The 22466-nt window shown below is 37.1% G+C and overlaps 1 protein-coding gene across 5 annotated transcripts in view; it reads left to right on the forward strand.

The window, feature by feature from the left end:
* Positions 1 to 22466, forward strand: part of INVS (inversin) — a 99370-nt gene that overhangs the window by 26053 nt on the left and 50851 nt on the right. For all 5 annotated transcript variants that reach the window (XM_054060515.1, XM_054060517.1, XM_054060516.1 and 2 more), the window contains exon 4: positions 19302 to 19475. In XM_054060515.1, the coding sequence (XP_053916490.1) occupies positions 19302 to 19475 (174 nt within the window). The remainder of the gene's footprint in view (positions 1 to 19301; positions 19476 to 22466) is intronic.

Here is a 22466-nt window from a genome sequence, read left to right on the forward strand (position 1 = left end):
CGCTCCTCTCTCTTCTATGCCACTTATTGATAGCTATTCGGATTCATGACAGGTTATTTACTGATGGTCTTCTGTAAATGCTGGCAAGCCCATCCTTAATCTCAGGTTTATCTTCATAGGTTAGTACAATGCTGTGAGTATTTCAGAAGCAGAAATCTTGAACATGTTATGTTATCATGCTTCAATGGCTAAAGTGTCAGAAATCATGCCTTTTTCCCCCTTTCAGATTGACTGCAATGATCCCAAACACACATCTTTGTGTGAGACTCCAGATTCATGGCTTCCGAATAATTTTTGCTTTTGCAGTTTGTTGTCTGTCAGATATTGTACCTCTGTCATTTCTAGTCTAAGTTTTGCCAGAACTAAACTTCTAACTTTTCTCATAATGCATTTTTATGCTTCATCTTTCTCTGTTTTGTTTCATTACTTCCCCAACTCTCACTTTACGATCTTTGTATTTAGTTTTGAGTCTGTGTAATGAGATTTAATCACATTCAACCTTCAGATGTAAGCTATGGGAAGACAGATGAAGAACTGAGATAATGGCCTGCTCTTGCAGATGTAATTGTGATAAAGACACTTGAGATCGCAGAGCTGCAAGAGAAGTGTTATGCTGCTGTGGCCAAGATGTCTCCAGTATCCACAATATCCGTGATACTGATCTAGTGTTTCTACATTGTGTCATAGTCTGTGCTATAGAAGCACTGTGATACAATGGGCTTTTTCCTAACAGTAAAATAAGCCCTGGCCCATTTATTACTGGAAGATTTTTAAATGATATTTTTAGCTTATTAAAAATCTGCCCATTCTTCTGAAAAAACTGCTTTTTTGGTCAAATTCCTGCTTTATTTTTATTCATTGTGATAAGTGTGTCATAATGCAGTATCTTAATTTCTAGAGCTTTACGTGCTACCGAAATCCTTGTCCTTTCTTTTTATTTCCAGACAGTTTCCTGGCCATGGCAATGATCTGTGGTTTCCCCAGTTTGTCCCCTTCTTAATCCGGCTAGAACATATCTATTGGTGGTGTTTTCTTTCTATTCTCCTCCACTGTCTCAGCTATTTTTATTAACCTAATTAGCTTACTTTCATTGTACAAACGGTTCTCTCTCATTTTCAAGCACATTCAAATGAAATGTAATTTCACTTCTCTGCATCTCTGCTCTGCTTCTTGTCCTGTTAACTCGCCTCCCTTTCACCATTTAGCTTTATGTCTTCTTCTATGATGCTTCCTGTACTTGAAATAAGCTTTCATAATCCAGAGTGCCAAAGACAATATTGTCAGGCCTGAATTGTATATTGTATTATCATACTAGTGCCTCTATTAAGCTGTCTTGATATCAAGCATTTCAGATTTCATTAAAAATAATAAGAAATTTCTCCAACTGCAGTGATTTTCTAAAAGACTTTGAAAATATGAATGAAGTGCAAGCTGTGGTGGCAGAACATAGAGCAGCCCTGCTTCTGTTGTGTTTCTCTGTCAAAAGGAACTAGTTCTGCATAGCATATGGAATGATATCTTAAATATCTGTACAGCCAGCTGGTAGAAGTACTTTATTTTCATGTATCAAATTCATGATCATACTTTTGTGACTAAAATTTAGAAGAGCACCTGGGCTGATGACTTGCCTATTATTATTTTTTCAGATCTTTTCTAAGTCCTCCTTTGTAGCGATAATTTTTTAGGCTGATATCGATGGATGAAATAATTCGTATTAATCTATGGAGAAGGTCAGGTAAGAGAATGAGAAGGTAAAGTGATCCTGTCCTTAAAAGAAATATCTTAAGTGACCACATAAGGCTAAAAAAAGCATAACTTAAACTCAGATGTTTTGTTGGGAAGAACAAAACTGACGAGGATGCGGACATCCTTTAGGACAGTTAGGCAAGATTTTGCCCAGCAAAAGCAAGTGCTTTGTATGGGGATGAGCAGTGCTTTTTTTGCAGAACATTACTACATGTTGCTTGTTGTTAGTCTGTTCTAAGTTGACTTATCTATCTTGGCTTTCAGCTGCTAAGACTCTTCTACATCCTGTAATCAAATGGCTGTCCCCTCTCTCTCATTTTATTTTATTCAAAAGATAGGTGAAAACTTCTCAAGCATTTGAACTTGAAAATGAATGGTTGTGTCTTAAAAATGCAGTTCTTTCTGCATAAGTTACTATACTTGGGAGTGTTATGGTTCATACCTGAATAGATTTTTTTTTTTTTTTTATTTCCACTTATTGTTGTGCCTTTAGCATGTTTAGCATTGTGACATCCCTTAGTGCATAAGAGACTTGCCCAGCTCTTCTCCCAGGACATCGATGTCTGCTGCCAAGTCTGTGTCTTAAAAAACAGCTTTACAGGCAAAGGCATCTCCCTGTTTGTGTGTCCTTTATAAAACATCATTCTTGCATTAATTGCCCCTCCGCAGCTGGCCTTATGGCTGAACTTCAATGGTTACAAGAAGAAATGTTGTTGAGACTGAGAAAGCTCTGACTTGTTTGTGTCCAGATTTGACACTGAAATATTAAAACAGGACTATCACTAGTATTAGCTCATCAGTTTGGTTTTGTTCAGTTTTGTAAGCTGTTTGGTGATTTCTGTTTGAATGAGGTGACTTTTTCTGGGTATTCTTTAGTAAAAAGTGAAGGTGTTTGTTTTCACTAATTATAAATGTTTTTCTATTTTCAAATGAATTGGTTTTATGTTAAATGTTTCCACATATACTTCAATAAATGGAGTTGCTGCTATAGATCATTTTGAAACAGGACACCTTTCTGCTGAATTCTTCAGGACTCTTTTATCAGATGTATGACATGTCCTTAATCTGATGCTCACACTTGTCATTTGAATCAATAGTATACTAGATAGGATGTCTTCAGCATGCAAGGCTGTTGCTATAGAAGGTGCTTGAAAAATAAATTCAGATTTTGTAGCAGCCACAAACTCCATGAGCACTAATTTTTCATTTGTCTCTCTTTTTGTCTATAAGCAGTTGCTTAAATTGTTGATTGAAGAGAATTAGATGAATCACACTCAAGTCAGTATGGATATGTATAAACTATGTAAGCAAATTCTGTTGTTTCCTGGAAAGCAACAGCTAATGTCAGCATTTCATAAAATGCAAAATTAGTTTACCTTACATATTAATATTTTTTATCTCTTTTTAGAGCAGCTTGAAACCTTTTTTTGTAACACATTTTTTATTAAAGAAGAATAAGAAATTAATGAAGAATGCTACCAATTTGTATTGATGAGGGATGATTTCTACTGAAATATTCCTTGATTTATGTTATGAGTATCATCTGTGTATGTTGAGCATTCTGGTGGGAACATTTAAACATAAATATATATACATAGGACATGTTTTTTCAATGTTCTGTTAGTATGGTATAGATTTGGGAAGACTTTAGAAAACACTGAGCTTGAATTGTTATTTTAGCTGCCTATGGTCTGAACACAGAGAAATAAATCCTTTTATTACTGCTGGAATTTAGTTTGAGCAGCTTATTAAGGCTTTGGCTTATTTACCAGTGCTGTAAGGTTCTGGTGTCATTTTAAATCTCAGGCATCTCTGTAGTGTCTATAGAAACTCTAAAATATTGCAGTATAAAAAGAAGCCTCAAATATCTCAATAATTATTTAATTAAGGGTAAATCTACCTTTATTGCAGGCTATTTTCATTATGGGTTGTCTATCTACTTCTGTAATAGTTCTGGAGATTTTACTGTGGCTGGAGAAATTTTCTCATAAGATAGAATTTGATATGTAGTTCTGTAATTATTTCACACCGTGTATCGTTACAGGACTTAAGAAGTTTGAAATATATTTAAATAAATTAAAAGGCATCAATTTATTTTCAGATAAAACAGCATCTGAAGTAATAACAAAAAATTCTGGAAACTTATGGTACGAAGTGTGTATATATGCAGTGTTGCTCCAGGAGTCTGTAAGGACATCACTGGCACAAGCCCATAGAAGGCTGCAGTTAAGAAATACAAGACAGTATCAACAGTGTACTGATCAGAGTGATACTGAGGAGCAATTGCAATTGGTTTGCTTCCTGAATGAAACAGTACTGAAGGAAGTTAGGATAAAAAGTGAGAATGTTGGCTAAATGATGGCTGTCATTCAGGCTTGTTTTTCAGGTAGAATTCTGTTATAGACAATACTGTTTTTTATCACACTTTTAAAATAGATTTTTAAATAGAAATCTGGACGTAGCATAGAAACATATCTAGAAGAATGGAAAATCATGAGGTCTGTTTAAATACAGGATTTTCCTCTTAAAGTATAAGCTTACACAATTTAAAAGTTTCTGTGTGTAAACAGATTATGGAGGATTTTTTTTCTTACTAAAATGCTTTTGAGCAACCATCCTAATTTGACTTATGCTTCCAGAAGAGAGGCAGGACATTTAGGAGGCATTAGGTAACTAATACATAACTATGCAATAAGAGATGTGAACATCTGTGAAACATCAGTTATGTGAGGTATACAGATAATTGCTAAAAGTAGAAAGAGTGTTATAAATATAGACATAAAGCATTTCTAGGATTAAAGAAAAAAGTGAATATATGAAAATGTCATTTTTAAAAAGAAATAGCTATATTTCAGGGTTATATTTTCTTAGGTTTTTAACACTACTCCTAGTGCAAGACTGTTCAACTTTTAAAGCAAATAATATGAAGAAAATTAGTATGGTAAATATTTTCTAATGCTTATATTTTTGGGGACGAGGAGGTCAATACGTGGTGCCAAGTTTTTCAAATCACAGTATTTTTTGAAATACGATTATTTTTGAAAACTTAGTCTTTGTTTCTTTATGAAGAGGTGGGCAGTGATCCTGTAAATATGGGTGATGCGTCTCAGATTTTCTCGTAAATCCCCAGAGATTGTGTGTTGTGGGCACTTCTGCATGAACGACTTCAAAAGAACAGTATGGGAAAACAAATTCAGTAACAGTAGAACAGATCAACTGGAAATTAGAATGCTAATTGTGTTTTCATCCTTGAAATGTTTTTTACATGAAAGCTGCTAATTTCTATAGGTAGGCCACAAAATTTAGAGCTGAAGAGCCAAGAACACTACACAGAAACAGCACATACAGACCATGGGTAAGCGAGGTCAAAGGCTGTAGGATACAAACACCTATTTTCCTTCAACTTATGCTGGGAAACAGTTTTACCTTGACTTTTACAGCACTGGTCAATTGTCTTCTCTATTGTACTCTTTGACTGTGTGCCAGTTGATAGTTCTGTCTATTCCTATGGAAACCAAGATAGTGAAGCCAATCTTGCAAGAAGCTTTAGGAAGAAATGCTCTAAATTCAGACACCGCATTGCTTTCAATCTAAACGTTGATAGCCAGAACTGGCCTCAAGTCATACTGATGTTCTTGGCTGATGTATTGCTGAAGATGCTTTGCCAGACAGATGAACATGTTCCACTTGAATACTGGTAAATACGGTTTCTATTCAACCGTCTGAGAGGTTCTCTCCAGTTGAGTGTTTTACTTTGAGTCTAGGATACTGCTAACAAAGTTGCTAAAAGAGTACTTTGTGAGATTAACCTGATGTCAAAATCTGTGCTGGTTTTGCCATGGTTGACTTGAAAGGATTAGCAAAACATCACATATTTAAATGTGCCAGTGATTTGTTAGATAGAAGACATGGCATCCTCCTTGTCCCTGCAGAGGTAACAAAGAGCTTAAAGAATTTTTTTCAAAGCTGTAGTTCAATGGATGACTATTAAGAATTATATCTAAATCAATAATCCTAAAGATTTTCTCTTACTTACTTTTGGTTTTCAGTTACATTTTTAATCAAGGAGTCAACTGCTTAGTTTTGCTCAAATTTAAACCATCTATACACTTTTATATCAAGTTTTCTTGAATTAAACTGGTCCAGCTGTGACTGAAGTTGTTGCAAAGGTAGAAGAAATACTGGTTTAACTCCCTATAATTAATAAAATGTATGTTATATTTTATCTGTCCGTTCAGAGACGAGTTGTTTCAATACACTCTGCAGCGGCTTTACAGAAGATGCATGTATAAGTCAAGCCTTCTATCATCTGTCAGCTGATCAGGGAGTGTCAAGAACAGGAAGGAGTAGTTTCCCTACTACCTCTGCTTTGTTATAGTGTAGCTAGTATAGACTACCAGGATGAGTAGACAGTATGCAGCAAAAATGAGTTAAGAATTATTATCTTCAGTGTCTAGTTCTTGGTAAGTGTACCAACTGTATGTCCCAAAGGTTGAGAGGAGTATTTGAAAGGATTCGGTGTTCTTATAACTGTTACATTTAATAGAAACAATTCAGTGTGTTTGTTCTATAAGACTTCACAATCAGATTGATTAATATGATCACCTTACTTAAATTTATTTACTTAAATAATTTGATTTATTCACCCTCTCTTTTGATGTGGTTTCATTCAACAGTGATAATATTTTTGCACCTGCTCTGTTTTAATGAAGAATGAATAATCCAGCTGCTTAGATTTATGGATAAAATTCATGGTTTACATGTCAAAATCGTATTTATTGTGGCAGAGATGGGGAAAGAAATATTGGGAACTTGTCTGGGATTCTAGTTTTGTGTATTCTTGATATTACATTTGAAATTTAAAATATATTAAAATGTATTAACATTTAAACATATTCAAAATCTTATATAAAACTTTGAGCTTATTTCATCAAATAAGAATGTTCTGTTTGTTGATCTTGTATGGCAATATAGAATGTGATAACCAGAGTGACAGCCTGCTATTTTTTGATGGTGACTTTACTCATTTTAACTAGAGATTGAAGTTCTAAGTAGCTATATTGATTTTGTTGTGTGTTATTTTCAGGAACTGTTAAAAAAATTACTGATATTCAAGGACTGTAAGAACAGTGCAGTCATATACATTTAAAGAGTAGCTCTTACTGGGCTCATAGCTGTTATAAACGGGCAATATTAATTCAGTTTCAATGTGAAGAAATCAAGAAGTTTCATGCCCAGATAATTTTTTTTCAAAACACAAGTGTTAATTTATAAATGTAAATAATTCTTGTTTGCAATTTAATTTATATTTGTTCTTGCTAGCCTCTATTTTAATAACTTTTCTTCTGAAGGAGTCTTGTCAGATTTCTGGTAATTAGTTTATCAAAATGCTCCTTTTGATGTATGCATTTCATTTTGGAACAGTATTCTGTTCCTATATATATTAAATCAGAAGTATGGTAGTCAGAGCTTTTATTTTTGTAAGTGCTTAGTTTGTTTCCTGAAGAGCTACTAGAACTGGCAGGTGTTGGTGACAGAGTCCTTTGTATGCTCCGTGTCATTCTAAGTTGTTTCTGAAGTTCTGAGAACATACTTCTTCTCAAAGGGATACTAATAGATGTTCCAGTCTCTAAATAAACCACATGCACAGCCCCTTTTCTTTCTGAAGTTATTTAAATTCTTGAGTTTTGAAAATTTATGACAAAGTTGATCTGTGGGATGAAGCATTTTTTCTTCAGCACCTACATGCTGGAAAGAGAGAGAGTGGTTATGTAATGTTTGCATATAGAGTAAGATAATTTTCTGTAAGATTGAGTAGGTCAAAGACAGCAGATTCTACTCTGTGAACATGAACAGGTTAAATTCAGCTGCCTTTTTGTTTTAAAGGGAAAGCTCATGGATATGTTTATCTTTTAAAGGCTTAGCAAGCAATTCAGGAGTTCAGTTTTTTTGGCATTCACTGCTTCTTGAAAGCATCTGACAGTAAAGACCTGTTCTCAACTTTAGCTACAGCTGTTCTCAGCTTTGGCTATGGCATCTGTGCTAACCTGTTGGCAAAGCATGCTAATGTAGTGCAAAGTGGCTGCTATGTTCTGCTTGGGTATTAAGCTCAACTTTAGGGCCCTGGGACGGCTAGTGAGGGATTCTGGGGCCCAAGTGACTTTTTTTCCTCCCTCCTTCCAGTCACAGTTGGTGACATTGTAAGGCTCAGACAGGTCCATTCTATTAATACATGGCTCCATGGCTGGTGTCACCACAACAACTTCGGGTTGTTTGACAATGGGATGGCCTACAGGGCACCAGGGTTATGGGAGCCACCTTTCTCAAAGGGGAAAGAGGGTGTTTGCTCAGGATCTTGCAGGGCTCATAGTCAGGGCTTTAAACTAGAAGTAAAGGGGGAGGGGGATAACATCAGTCTAGCCTGTGACAAGCAGTGGGAGGATAGACAATGATTGGAGGGATGAGGTGCTGGTATGGGCCCTCCACCTGCTGTCCAGGGGCATGCTGGGGATGCTGTGGCACATCTGAAGTCCTGTGGAGATAAGTGGGAGGCGGCTGAGGTAGTAGGTGTCAGGGAGGAAACTTCTTCAAAAGACCTCATAGGTAATAAAGGGTCCACTAAGAAGTTGATGCGACCGCAGCCCAGCTGAAGTGCCTCTGTACAAATGCACGAAGCTTGGGCAACAAGCAGGGGGAGCTGGAACCTACCATGCTACTAGAAAGCTATGATCTAGTTGCCATCACAGAAACTTCGTAGGATGAATCACATGGAGTGTGGTTATCGATGGGTACAGACTGTTCAGAAGGGACAGACTGGGAAGGAGGGGTGGAGGCATTTCCCTCTATGTCAGGAAAGGGATAGAATGTGACAAACTGTCTTTGAAGAGTAGCCATGAACAGGTTTAAAGCTTGTGTGTCAGAATACAAGACTGAGGAACCAACGAGAACTTTGTGGTTGGTGTATACTACAGGCCACCCAATCAAGGAGATCCAACCGATGAAGCCTTCTTCCTCCAGCTACAGGAGGCTTCATGCTCGCAAGCTCTCATCCTACATGGGAACTTCAACCACCCTGACATATGCTGGAGAAGTGGCATGGCAAGCTGTAGGCAATCCAGGAGACTCCTGGAGTGCATTGAAGATAATTTCTTGGTCCAGCTAATAGAGACCCCACCCAAGAGGAGGCAATACTGGACCTGATGGTCACTAATACAAGTGAACATTAGGATTGGAGGCAGCCTGGGCTGCAGTGGCCATGCACTGGTGGAGTTCAAGGTCCAGAGGGGTATGGGACAGGTCAGGAGTACAGTCAGGACCCTAAATTTCAGGAAAACAGACTTCCATCTTTTCAAGGAGTTACTCAGTAGGGCTCCCTGTGACATGGTCCTCGGGAATGAGGGAAAAGAACAGTTTCCATGAAGCACAAGAGCACTCAGTCCCCAGATGTAGGAAATCAGGCAGGAGAGGGAAGAGACTGGCATGGCTGAGTCGAGACCTGCTAAATGAACTCAAGAACAAGAGGGAACTGCACAGGCAGTGCAAGCAGGGACAGGGAACCTGGGAAGAGTATAGGGACGCTGCCTGGTTGTGTAGGGATGAGGTCAGGAAGGCTAAGGCACAGCTGGAGCTGAACTTGGCAAGGGAAGTGAAGACCAACAAGAAGGGCTTCTACAGGTATGTGAATCAGAAGAGGAAGGTTAAAGAGAACGTACCCTCGTAGTGGGACATGTCCCATGGGGGTTGGAACTAGATGATCTTTAAGGTCCCTTCCAACCCAAACTTTTCTATGATTCTGTGATTCACGTTGTTAATATTTTACCTCAGCGAGTGTCTTCAGTGCTCAATACAATTTATTGTTTGTCAAAGGATAGGTTTATACTGAGTTTAGAAACTTATATGTCATTATTAAAAAGGATGGACAAGTCTGTGTTTCAGACCTGAGCGTAAATCTTAACTCCTACTTTTAAGACTTCCTGAGTTTAAAAGGTTTAATTTCTAATCTGGCTATTAAAATATTACAGAATTATAGAATCATGGAATGGTTTGGGCTGGAATGTACCTTAAAGGTCATCCAGTTCCACCTCTCCTGCCATGGCAAGGGACATTTTCCACTAGATCAGGTTGCCCAAAGCCCCATCCAACCTGGCCTTGAACACCTCCAGGAATGGGGCATCCACAACTTCCCTGGGCAACCTGTTCCAGTGCCTCACCACCCTCATGGTAAAAAATTTCTTCCTAATATCTGACCTAAATCTATTTCACTTTTTTTTTGTTATCTTAGAATAGGAACTTGTATATTTGGGGCAAAATGTGCTTCTCTGGAAAAAGGCATCAGTGTCCTGGAATGCTATATTTCCCTGCACCTTTCCAGCTCTCATTCTGCCCCAAACCAAGTCTAAACAAAACGAACAATGTAGATGAGTGAACATGTAGGTAAAAAAATATGATACAATTTGGTTTTCTGCTCTCAAATTGTTGATATGTATCCAGCTATACTTCATTAAAAATTATTTATGAGTTTTAAAAAAAATGAAAATTAGAACATGAATAATATTTAAAGACAGTAAAAGTACAATCACTGCCCAAACTACAGTTGGTCTGTTATTAGAAAAGCAGACCTGATTCATCTTTGCAATTAGTGCAACTGATAATTTTATAATGTTCTGTTTGTGAAAAAGTGACTGAATTATGTATTATATTCCTCTGAGGAGGGGTTATTGATTGTTAAATAGTCTCTCTTTTCACAAAAGAATACTGAAAAAATTGTAGTAAAACATCTGACATAAGTGCTGCTTATTAATAATGAATATATTTCAAAAATCAAAATTTAATAAGCTAATGAATTATTAAACTGTGGTGGGATGTGTAATTATCAGCTCTCCGAAATCCCCACTGTCATGGATGGTGGACTTGCTACACTGCTACTCCTTCTCTGTTGTCTTCTAACCCACTCCTTTAAACAGGTCAATCTTCAGGCTACTGCTTTTGTGAGGACTTCTCTTACTGAATTAAGTTCTTTCTGCCAGGGGCTATGGTCAGTGGTTAATGCCTGATTTTGATAAATCTCATTTCAACAGTACAGAAACAACAAGGGAAAAGGCACAAAGGAGTTTTAATCAATCAACTTTTTTTTTTTTTTTTTTTTTGTAATTATAACATTGTAGAATTTGGGGTATTCCATAACATTTTTGAATACTGGTACATAATGTTTTAAATAGGAAGAAAAGCAGCTGAAAGAAGTAGTCTATTTGACCTCAGTAGCATGCAATAATTTAAAATTAGTTTCTAAGCGATAAATAAGTAAACAGAAATAGAAAATTGGGTAAAATGTACACCACACTCAGCAGTAGGTTCTTCAAGACTAACTAGATATTTTGCTAGATGGAAAATTTCAAGTTAAATGGGAAATTAGGACACAAAATGTAAGGGTATGGTAAATAATTTGATAATTAACTGAAAACAAATACAGTTGAAATATTAACTGTAAGATCAGAAGAAGTATATTAAAATTCCTCAACAGTTGCACTTGAATCTAGTATTAGTCAATATTTTTCATTAACAAACTTAGCATCACAAGTAGTACTTTTTCTAAGGATACTTCAGAGTGATACAAGATCAGGCATTACTGTCAGTCAAAGACATGATTCTAGTGTCCAGGATACTAGAAGTTCAACAATACTGAAAATAATTGAAGTGACTGGAAATATATTAGCCCTAAGTGCAAATAGGGAATGGGGGAAAAATTCTATGTATTATGAATTTGTTATTTGAAAATGACTGCGAAGGAAATCTGTGTGCTAATTGATCAAAGGAGGTACTTAATTGGTGAGGAAAAATACAGGTTTTGGTTTATCTGACTAAGTAGTTGCACTAGCAGGAGGCAAGAATCATTGACATTCAGTAGGCTACTTGGTAGGACTTCTGGTGTGCTCTGTAAACTCTGCTTCATTGTGTTCAAAACACGAGTACAAACTAGAATGAGTGTAGACAGCTGCTGCTGCTGATGTTTTGAAGGGAATGTAGGGTTTACCCTTTGTTACTGAGATTAAAAGACCAATGCTTGTTTAGGTCCTAAAACCTGCATTTTTCTTTCATGGGTAGAAAGAGTGAAGTGTGTGTGTGTGTCTTAAAAAAAAACAACAAACAAAACCTGAAAAAAACAGCCCAAAACTGAGATAAATGGGGGAAAAAAATCCAGAACACCATAATTGTACTTAAAAGAAACCTCTAGGAATTTTTAGGAAGGTATTAGGTGTCCTTACTCCCCATGGTGCCAGAGGATGTTATTTATTAATCTAGAGGGTAAATTTTAACCTTCAGGTCCAATTTGGGGTTTATCTGTAAAAAATTCTAAGGCTTTCTATTCTGCTGGAAGTACATGCCCTGACTGCATCTTCAGTGCTTATGACTGTCAGCAATGAAGAATCCTTAAAAGCCACCTCCTTTGTAAGGATTCCTTATAAATTGTTTAATGTTCTTTTGTTCTGTCTGTTCCCAGTACTGGGAAAGCAGGTATGTAGTTTTGAATTGGAGGCAAAGTAGCATCTTCACAGTTTAACAGCTTGGCATTCTTTTAAATGACTCCTGCTGTGTTTACTAGGAGGTTATAAAGAGATGCTGGGCTGCCTTCTTACTAGTTCTCTAGCAACACTTACAGTCAAATAAATCTTCACAAGCCTATTGTAGGTGTTCCAAAAACCAAGTGTAGCTTTGCTGTGGCAGTAGTCTGCTCATGTGCACTGCATTATAAATTATTATACATTAGTCTTTCAAGTCATGTTAAATATTTCACATGGGCTAGAATTGTGCTTTTTGAAGATGTCATCTCAGCAATGAATAGGAAGATAAGCAATTTTGTTACATGTATTGGTCACTTTTAAGCTGCCAATGCCAAGGTAATGGTAGCCTATCTATGGATGTGCTTTTGATGCTTGGAGGGGTGCACGTATTCTTCTGAATCTTAGCTTTATCTTGTACAGCTCAGTTTCTCCCATTTTAGAAAATGTTATATTTCATAGAATAGTTTGGGTTGGGAGGGACCTTAAAGATCATCTAGTTCCAACCCCCCTGCCATGGGCAGGGATACATCCCACTAGACCGCTAGATATTTATCTACCTATCTAGTATGTTTTTAAAATCCAAAGATGGAAAGTACAATCTCTGAGGTGAATCCACACTACAGGGTAGGAGAAGTGGTTAGACAGAGCATAGAAGTACATGCTTATATGATGACTGATATAGTCATATCAAGAAATAGTGGGTCAAGAAGGGAAATAAATTTTCATTGAACTTTTGTTGCACATCAGAAGAATGTTTCTGGATTCCAGATGAACTCTTTAAAGGAAGCCTGTATGTCTCTGGAACACTCCAAAGTTTACAATGCAAAATACTTAAGTGTCATTTATCATTACGTGTCCAGGAGAATTTTATTTGAGATTCTGCAAAATCTTCCCGATCGTTGCTGCATAATACATGGCAATCTGGACTACAGTGAAACTGAGATGCTGTTATTCATTTCAGATTTAGATGAAATATTTCTATTTCTCCCTTCCCTTTATCCTTCCCATTTCTTCTTAGAAACACATCTGGTACGAGAGAGTGGGGATTGATTTACTAGGCTTTAGCCATGTAAAATGGAAGTAATGTAAGTGGAAAAAACATTAACAGATTAAGAGGATTGGTTCCTGTGCTATTAATATGTGTACTTGTCTACTGGCTTTTGGTGTTACCTGTAGTTTGGAAAAGAGTTTAGATACTTACCTGCTTAATGAGTATCCAGGAGACACCTGTGATGAAACTTAGTTTATGTAATATATGCGTGCTTGATATTAAAATGATAATGACTCCTCCATTTCAGATGTTTTATTTTACATAAAAACAGTCAGTAATCCCGGGGTTTATGTTGATGTATTATATATGATAGTTGTCTGTGTTGCTGTTACAGACTTTGGCTTTCAGTTTGCAGAAAGAAAATTGTATATATTTTACATGAACTCAGTTTCTTTTCTATTCTGAATCGGAGAAGAATCAAATTTCAGCCAGCTACATGGATAGGAAGTCAGATGTTCCTAGTAGGTATTCACTGCGGTAATTGTTCTTCTTTTATCTCCTGATAGCTGAGCAGTGAACCCAACTGCCATCGCTGGCATTGCCAGGCTTCTACCAAATGTGGCAAAGCGCTGTACATGACCTCTCTGCTAGTAAGTCAAGCTGTCTGGCTCTCAGAGGGAACAAGCCTGGTATCTCACAGTTGAGAAGAGAATATCTTGTCACCTGTTAAGGAGGTTAACACTCTTTTATGCTAAGAAATTCCCGAGAGAATTTTACTTACATGAGTAAAGCCTTTCCCAAGAAACAGGATTAACTACAGCAATTTGTTGTTAGCTCTGTGGTAGTCTAAGATTCAGGGTTTAACAGTCTGTTTTGGAAGGTATTTAATTATCTACATAGATTGAAAAAGTAAATTTAAAAAGTCCATTAGCAACTCTGACTCTTTCTTATATTGGTAGAGATCATGTGGCGCATGAAAATGTCTGCCAACAGCTTTTTTTCATTTTTGGGTGCTGAAATATTTGCATAGCTGTATTTTTATGGTAGTGTTTCCAATGTTAGGTTGGTTAGTCTATTGTGCTGCCTGTTACCAGAGAGACAGCTAGTAGAAGCAGGTAATGTTATTTTAACTTTCCCAACAGTAATGTGAAAATGTGATTGCTCTAAACGTTGCAGTACAATTGAACTATTTCGGACAGTGGACCAGAAAGAACCTATTTCTGCTGATCAGTTTGGAGGAAGACTGAAACCTGGCCCAGAAGGGCTTTAGATATTAAAGTAGCTTTGTGGTGATGCTGTAATCCCTCCCTTTTCCTATACCCTGTGCCCGTGACAGTCATTTATTAGATCTCCTGTTCTCCTTTAGTTTGCTAGGGGAGAAGAGGACTGCCACTGATCCAGGGAAAGGAAAAAGAAATGTTCTTTCCCTAACCTTCCCACTGCTGAGTGAAATGGTTGGACTCGATGATCTAAGAGGTCTTTTCCAACCTAGTGATTCTATGATTCTATGAATGTACCATGGGCCAAGTTCTGAAAAAGTGTTTGCAACGAGAGGCACCGTGCGATGGGGTGACAGAGCAGGACTGTGCTGGGCTTTATAAAGTGGCATGTTGGGAAGTGTAAGGCTAATGTTTTTAGTGCATTGGTGATGCAACCATCATTAATTTCAGTACTGATCTACAATTAGAATCATAACAAACAGTGTTACCGATACAGAGCTTGTTTTTTCTTTAGTCTTTCACTTAGGTTATCAAATGGGGTGGGCTGACCTCCAATGGTTGCCAGATGGCTGCCCAGCTGCTCTCTCATACCCCCTTCTCAGGTGGCCAGGGTGAGAAAATAGGTTGAAAAGCTTCTCTAGATGGATGAAGAAATAAACACATTATCTTGTGTTTCTGACTGCTTAGCGCTTAAGCTGAGGGTCCAGAACTTTCTTCTAAGTTATTACATGATGGCAGAGCCATGATCGCTTATTGAACTGTCTGCCAAAAAGAGTGTTATACTCCATTGCAGTTAGTATACGTGGCTGAAATTTTGAAATAACAGAAGTATTTCTTCTGATCATGTTGAAGTTACTTATCAGCTTTTCTCTGCATGCAGAGTTTAGTTTTTTTGGCTGAAAATAATTTTAATAGAATATAAAGGAATTTTAAGAATCATCATTGGAGCAGTACAGTTTGGCTACCAAGAACAGAGTTTTCTGTATCTGTATTTAGTCCTGTTTGCTCACAGTTGTTTTCGCAGTATAACAGAATCATTTCAAAGACACTATCAATGTTGAGAGACCATGAACTGACCCAAAGCCGCTTCATGCTGTCCAGGAATCTTTAGGTGAATCAAGTGCATTTTCTATGAGTAAAAACTAGCAAGCTTAAAGAGTTGCTATACCCAAGAATTTTATAAAAATGAAGGAATTCTGCTAGCAACTGCTTTTTAGATTAAGCATAATTTTTCTCCCCTCCACCTAGTAAGACCTAAATTAAATCTGCCTTCAAGACATGTTGATACATTTCTTATTTACAAACTTAAGCAGTAATCAATTGAAGGTGGGGAATTTTTCAGTTGTCATTAGTATGGATGGTATTATTTTCTAACAAGTGAAAGGAATATAGCAACATTGATGGTATTACTAAAGAAAAGAACAGCAGTCAGGAGTAAAACCGTGAATAAGATCATTACACATAAAGTACAGGTACTTTCTCTGGTGGTGTTTTTAAAAAATCTTAAATCATTTGGAAGAAATAGAATCTTTTGTGTTTCAGAATGAGAGGGTTTGTTAATTCCTAAGGAGGATTCATTTCCTAAGGAGAGGGATTTGTTGGTGGCTAAGCGTGCAACAGAATAATATAGGAGTAGCTGGTGGAAAAATGTGTAATACGAAAAATAAAACACAGTATAGGGAGAGACACTCTAATAATAAAAATGCGTGTTTCCTTAGTTTTATGTATTATTTTAACTTTGACTTTTCAGCTGAATTCATTCAAAAAGCACAATATACTTGTAAATCTTCCAATAAGTATCCATCAACAAGAGAAAATCAATTTTTTTCTTTCATTTGTATGCATGCACATTGAGCAGGAAATACTGAAAACAAACCAAATGCATTATTCTCTGTGATGGAGCAAAGCAGCTATATTTCATCTAAGACTAATATTCCCTCAAGTTATTTCGTGTTATCTTCCCCTGTTCTAATTCCCAACCATATCATGATATGTTGTGATTTTTTTACTTTTTTTTTTTACTTTTTTTAATACATTTTGTGAATTCTTCTTATGTTTACCTGTAAAATATATCGGCAATAATGCAGAATTTTCTCATCCCTACCTCATTCCCAAATTTATCATGAATTCATTTTGAGTGTGCTTTGTGTAGATTAGTAGCTGTGCAGACATTATGCTGTTCTGCCTCTGTATGTCAGTGTATGCCTTGATGCATGTCTGTGTATTAAAGGGACAAAATCCCGAGGTTATGCTTTTCCTGACACCCAGCAGAAGAAAACAAATTAGTCAACCACTACTTGCTGTGAATGCTGTTGAAGAGTACAGTGGCTGCACTGTCTCTGGCAAGAGAAGCTTGCATTTTCAGGCAGGTTTGTGGTAAGGCTTTTGGCAGACTTTTCTTGTAGGCTTTCACTGAAGAGCAAGGACCAATGACAATAAACTGTAGAAGCGGGAAGAGGTTATTTTATCTGAGCTTATTCATGATTTGCTTGCCCTGTTTTGTATTTTAAAATAAAATAGTGTAGCAGGGGAAAAAAAATCATATTTATATATTTTAGGTGTACTTGTACATCCATTCTGCCCACATAAAGCTCAACTCTTCCATTTTTATTAGACAAAGACTAACATATATAAAATCTACTCTTCCCATGTTTGTGGCTGCTATTAAAAAGGAAACTGTGGGTGCCTCTGGAATCCATTGGCCCATCTCCACCCTACTGTTCTGCTGACAAATTGATTCACAGTTCTGAGGCTTTATAGAAGAGTGGCCCCATTCGTTAGCACTGCTTGCATTTGTCTACATAGTTACCTTTTTCATTGTTTCTCCAGAGACAGCCTAAAAGGTTGAAGTTAGCATACAGGATTTATAAAAGAATTGTAGCAGACTGAAATAGGTTAATTTGCAGGTAGTTCCATGATCAGAAGAACCCAAAGACATGACTTCTATTAATTTGAGTATCACCTTTCCTGTCTAATAAAGCTTCATCAAATGCTGCAGCCTTTCCCTGAGTGGGGACAACTAGAGCAAATTCTCTTCTCTTCTCTTCTCTTCTCTTCTCTTCTCTTCTCTTCTCTTCTCTTCTCTTCTCTTCTCTTCTCTTTTCTTCTCTTCTGAGCTCTCTATTTTCATTGTGTTTGTGGGTAATTGATACTTCTACTTAGACTGTCAAAATGGGAAATTGGCACAAACTAATATTTTGGGAAACATTGGGAGACAGTGAGCTAAATTGGGAGACAGCACACTCCTTTCACTTTATGAAAGGTTAAAAGTTAGAATTGAGAAGAATAGAGATGTTTAAAATATGATCACCCAAGCTACATCCAGATGTTTTGCTTTAATGAGTTGTTGCTGCAGCTATTATTGGTTCTTGCATAGTGAAGAGAATAGGTTTGGGGTCACTCACTACAAGAAAGACATGCTACTGGAGCATGTCCAGACAAGGGCAACGAAGCTGGTGAAGGGGCTGGACCACAAGTCTTACAAGGAGCGGATGAATCAACTGGGATTGTCCAGAGAAGAGGAGGCTGAGGGGAGACCCTATCACTCTGTACAACTACCTAAAAGGAGGTTGTAGTGAAGTGGCTGTTGGTCTCTTCTCCCAAGTAACAAGTGGCAGGATGAGGAAAAAATGGCCTCAAGCTGGTCAAGGGGAGGTTTAGATTGGGTATTGGGAGATACTGCTCTGCTGAAAAGGTTGTCAAGCATTGGAACACGCTGCCTAGGGAAGTGGTTGAGTCACCCTCCCTGGCGGTATTTAAGATGTGTAGATGTGGCACTTAAGGACATGGTTTAGTGGTGGATTTGGCAGTGTTAGGTTTATGGTCGGACACAATGATCTTAAAGGTCTTTTCCAACCTAAATGATTCTGTGATTCTGTTTGAAACTTAAATGCTGAATGTGGTTTGAAAAACCCAGTAGACTTTGTATTGAATTGAAATGGAAGCATCAAAATGTCATCTGTAGCTTCTCTGTTACATGAAAAATAACCTGCAAGCAAGGGGCAGTAGCAAGTCAAGGCTGGCTATACGTTAACTTAGTACAGCTTCTTCATGATTGAATGATTTCATCTTTGATTTTTGCCTGGATTCTTCAATGGTTTTAGAAATAAAACAGGGTTGTTTTCTTTGGGGTCCACTATCAGTTATTAGTCACATGAGCATTTCTGCATTACTTCTTCTGAAAACCTAGTAAGTCCAGAGTGTTATGTATTTTAAATATGTTACAAAGCTAGCTGTCCCATCCATTTATCATGCATACAGGAGAACAAAACTCCTATATGGTTTCCAGTTTAAAAATGTAAGAAACAATCACTTTTCCATGTATTTCTTACAGTCAAATGAGTGTATTTTATCTCTCTGAATAATTCCCTGTTATTTTTCTTACTTTCATTTTGAAAATTGTAATCATTCTTCACATTTAGATTTATTCCTCATCTGATAACTATCTGCCTTGCTGAAACCAGCACCTAAGGGTCTTATTTCAGTTTTTACACGATGTTTATTAAACTGTCAAGAAACTCTGAAAACATTGCAGAATTTTAGGCTTTACTGGACTTTGTCTTACACACTCCACTAATGGCAGACATGTATCTACTACCACATAGCAAAGCAGACTTAAAAAATCAAGAGTTATTTTTTTTTTTTTAATAAAAAAATCTTCATTAGATTTTGCACTGTTTTGTCGTGGGGTTTTAGGCACTGTAATACAATGGTAAGTATATCTAAACAGTATTATCAGTTGGTTTGATAAAATTGAATAAATTTCTTCTATTTTTCTTTACCCAGGGAAATTACCGCTTCATGAAACTTCTACTTGCTCGTAGAGGGAATTGGATGCAGAAGGACTTAGAGGAGATGACGCCATTACATCTAACTACACGTCACAAAAGCCCAAAATGTTTAGCTTTGTTGCTAAAACATATGGCACCTGGAGAAGTGGATACCCAGGACAAAAACAAGGTAAAAATGCTGCTTATTTCATGACAGCACTGTAGCAGCTTTGGAAGTTGGTGTTACATCAAACAGTTATGTGTAAAAAATTATATCAGTCATAACGGACTTTTTCTGAGTCTTGAAAATAGTGTCAATCACTGGTAATATAATGATCACCTTTAGAAATATTAATGTTTTCCTGATGATAGTGGTGTAATGATTCATTGCCCTGAGTTCAATGACATTCTTTTTGAGAATACATAGAACAATAGAGGATTCAAAACCCACTGGTTTTGAGGCCTAAGTCTTTCTGTAACATTTTGATCCTTTTTAGAATCTGGAAAGTCAAGTCACACTCTACCACATCAATAAAATTACCAGCCTGCTTCAGAAGGACGCCAGCTTTTAAGAGCCTCAGGAAATAATCTCCTCATGTTTGTTAAAAAGGACTATCATTGAAATGAGCATCCAGAAGAGATAACAGATCTTAGAAGGCACTTGATACAGTTCTCAAAATGACTGATTTACTAATAGTCTTCATATGGAGAGGTATTGCCAGTCCACAATAACTCATTTTAAAAGAAGGAATAGTTATTTAGCATATATTAACTGTATTTTTTGAGGTGCCCAGATTAGTGTGGTCCTGAAGTTTGAGTGCTTAGAAGTGTTTGATTTAAAACCGATGTGAACCGGTTGCCACCATTAGTGTTAATGGTGGAGTGTGAAAGGCATAAAGCTTTCACACAGCCCTGACAGACACTGTAGGTAAAGGATTTCTAGTATTTCCACGTACACTTTTAACAAAACAGATTAATCCCTCTTGTTGGCATGCTTGATGCATATTCTGTTTGGGAGGTGATCACATTGCCCTTAATAAACAGATTTCTAGTACTTATTGCAGGCCTGTTGACCTGGGAAAATCTGGTTTAAATTTCACATGCTTGAGCAGTTTGTGTATCCTGAAATCTGAAAGAGCTTTCTTTCAAAGAACCCAGAGATATAAATGTTCCCTAAGCCAAAATTTTTCTGCAAGGATACAGTAACAAAAAGCGAGACACTGATAGTCGATAGCAAAAGAAAGACCAAAAACCAGTTATGAAACTACCATTGGCAAGGTAGGCACAGTATTGAGTACAACTGGAACCATTACTGGTGATGAAGGCTTTCTAAGCATTGAGCGGGAAGGTCTGTTTCTCATGATTTTTAAGTCATCTTGAGAGTGGTGCAAACCCTCTCCTCACCAGGCACTAATCTACCCCTGATTCAGATGCAAATACCTTGATCAAGTGTGGTTGGATCAACTAATAACCAAAGTACCAGGTTGGCAAGGCTGGTCTTAGTGGAAATCACCATTCCGTATCTCACGTAGTGTTTTTTCATTGTACCACAAGAGGGCACAGTAGAAGGAGGCTGGAGTTTCGAGTGATGTAACTGCTTAAACTCTGAGTTCCCTACCTGATTTTATCATCTGGGAAACAGGTTAAGATAGCTGCAAGCCCAGTTTCCAACAAATTCATCTTATGTCGCCTCTGGAAAATGGAGTTGAACCAGCCTGTGCAATTAGACGTTTGCCTTCCAGGATATTCTAATATGTATCATAGGAACCCTGGCTGTAATTGCAGCAGTTATTCTGGAGAGGTCATGCTGACTTCCTGAGCTTTTTAATTAATTAACAAAGGTGTATGGATTCCATCCAAACCTTTTAGGAACCTTGCCTGTTGTTTAGCAGATTTCCAAGGCAGTATTAAAGCATTGCTAGGTTTCCCCAAAAATGTAGATCACTTTTATTCTGTTTTGGATCATGAGTAGTCACAGTAACAAAGGTGGAATTCTGGTTGATGAAAGGTGGTCTCAAGGACAGATTCCAACACATCTGACCCTGTTGGGCACATAGCTTATTTATTTCCTTTACTGCAACTGTGCACATCAAGATTGTCAAATATAATTCCTGAACGTGAGAGAGAACAACTGTCTTTTGCATCTATTTCCATATAAGCAACTGACTGAAAAGCAGGTTGTAGGTGACAGAGGCCGGTAAACCAAGACTACATTGGCCTCCTGGTAATCAGCAGTTATTGCTTTTACTGCACCTGTTGGGTTCTAGGAATGCTGGTCAGCTCTATTTAAGAAATAATGTTTGTTAACTTATCACAAATATCTACTGCTAAAAGTTTTGTTGTTTTTTTTTTTTTTAATTCAAATCCTGACAGGCTGTGATGGTTTGAACATGCTTTATGGTGCTAGGTTGTATGTTGTATGTGATGTCAGTTATCAGACCTTTTCTTGCAGCCCCTCCAGTTATATCTTAGAATGAGCTTTATCAGTGAACTTCCAAGCCTTATTTTTTGTCTAAAGAAGGTTGTGCTATACCATTTAGTACCAAAGTATATTATGTTACTATGGTACTAAACTAACAGCTTAAAGCAAAAAAAACCACAAAAAAATAGCTCCTTTTTGCCTTCCTCCTTTATGGAGATATTGAGGATACAATAGTGAACTCATACATTCTGTCTCACTATTCAGGGATGTTTATTCAGGGTATCATAGGCTTATACACAAATGTTGTACAGCAGTTATTTCTCTCAGTATTCAAATCAAAATGCCATGTAATATTTTGCAGTGGTGAGGGGAGAGGAGAAATGGGAACTAAAATTTGTCTGTATCCCACAACCCTCTGCTTCTTGGCAGTTAAGAGAGATATGTGTGATAAATAAAATATTGGTTAGTATACCGATATTTTTCCATTTTAAAAAAAACCCCTACATTGTTTTGCTTATTTAATTATGAACATTGATAATGCCTATAAAAAGCCAGACGTTAGAAATTGGCAATAAGAGTGTGGTCTTTTGGTGTTTATTGGACTGCAATGGGTCGGTGGGCATTAGATTCAGGAATATTCAACCTTGGAATTCTGAGTGCTCAAGGACAGTACAGAAAGTCAAAACCTTCACTCAAGATGGATCCAAGTTCAGTGTCAGTATTCAGTGCCATCTTCCTCTAGTGGAGAGTAATCTTATG

This window comes from Cuculus canorus, chromosome 2 (genome assembly GCF_017976375.1).
Source record: "Cuculus canorus isolate bCucCan1 chromosome 2, bCucCan1.pri, whole genome shotgun sequence".
NCBI lineage: Eukaryota > Metazoa > Chordata > Aves > Cuculiformes > Cuculidae > Cuculus > Cuculus canorus.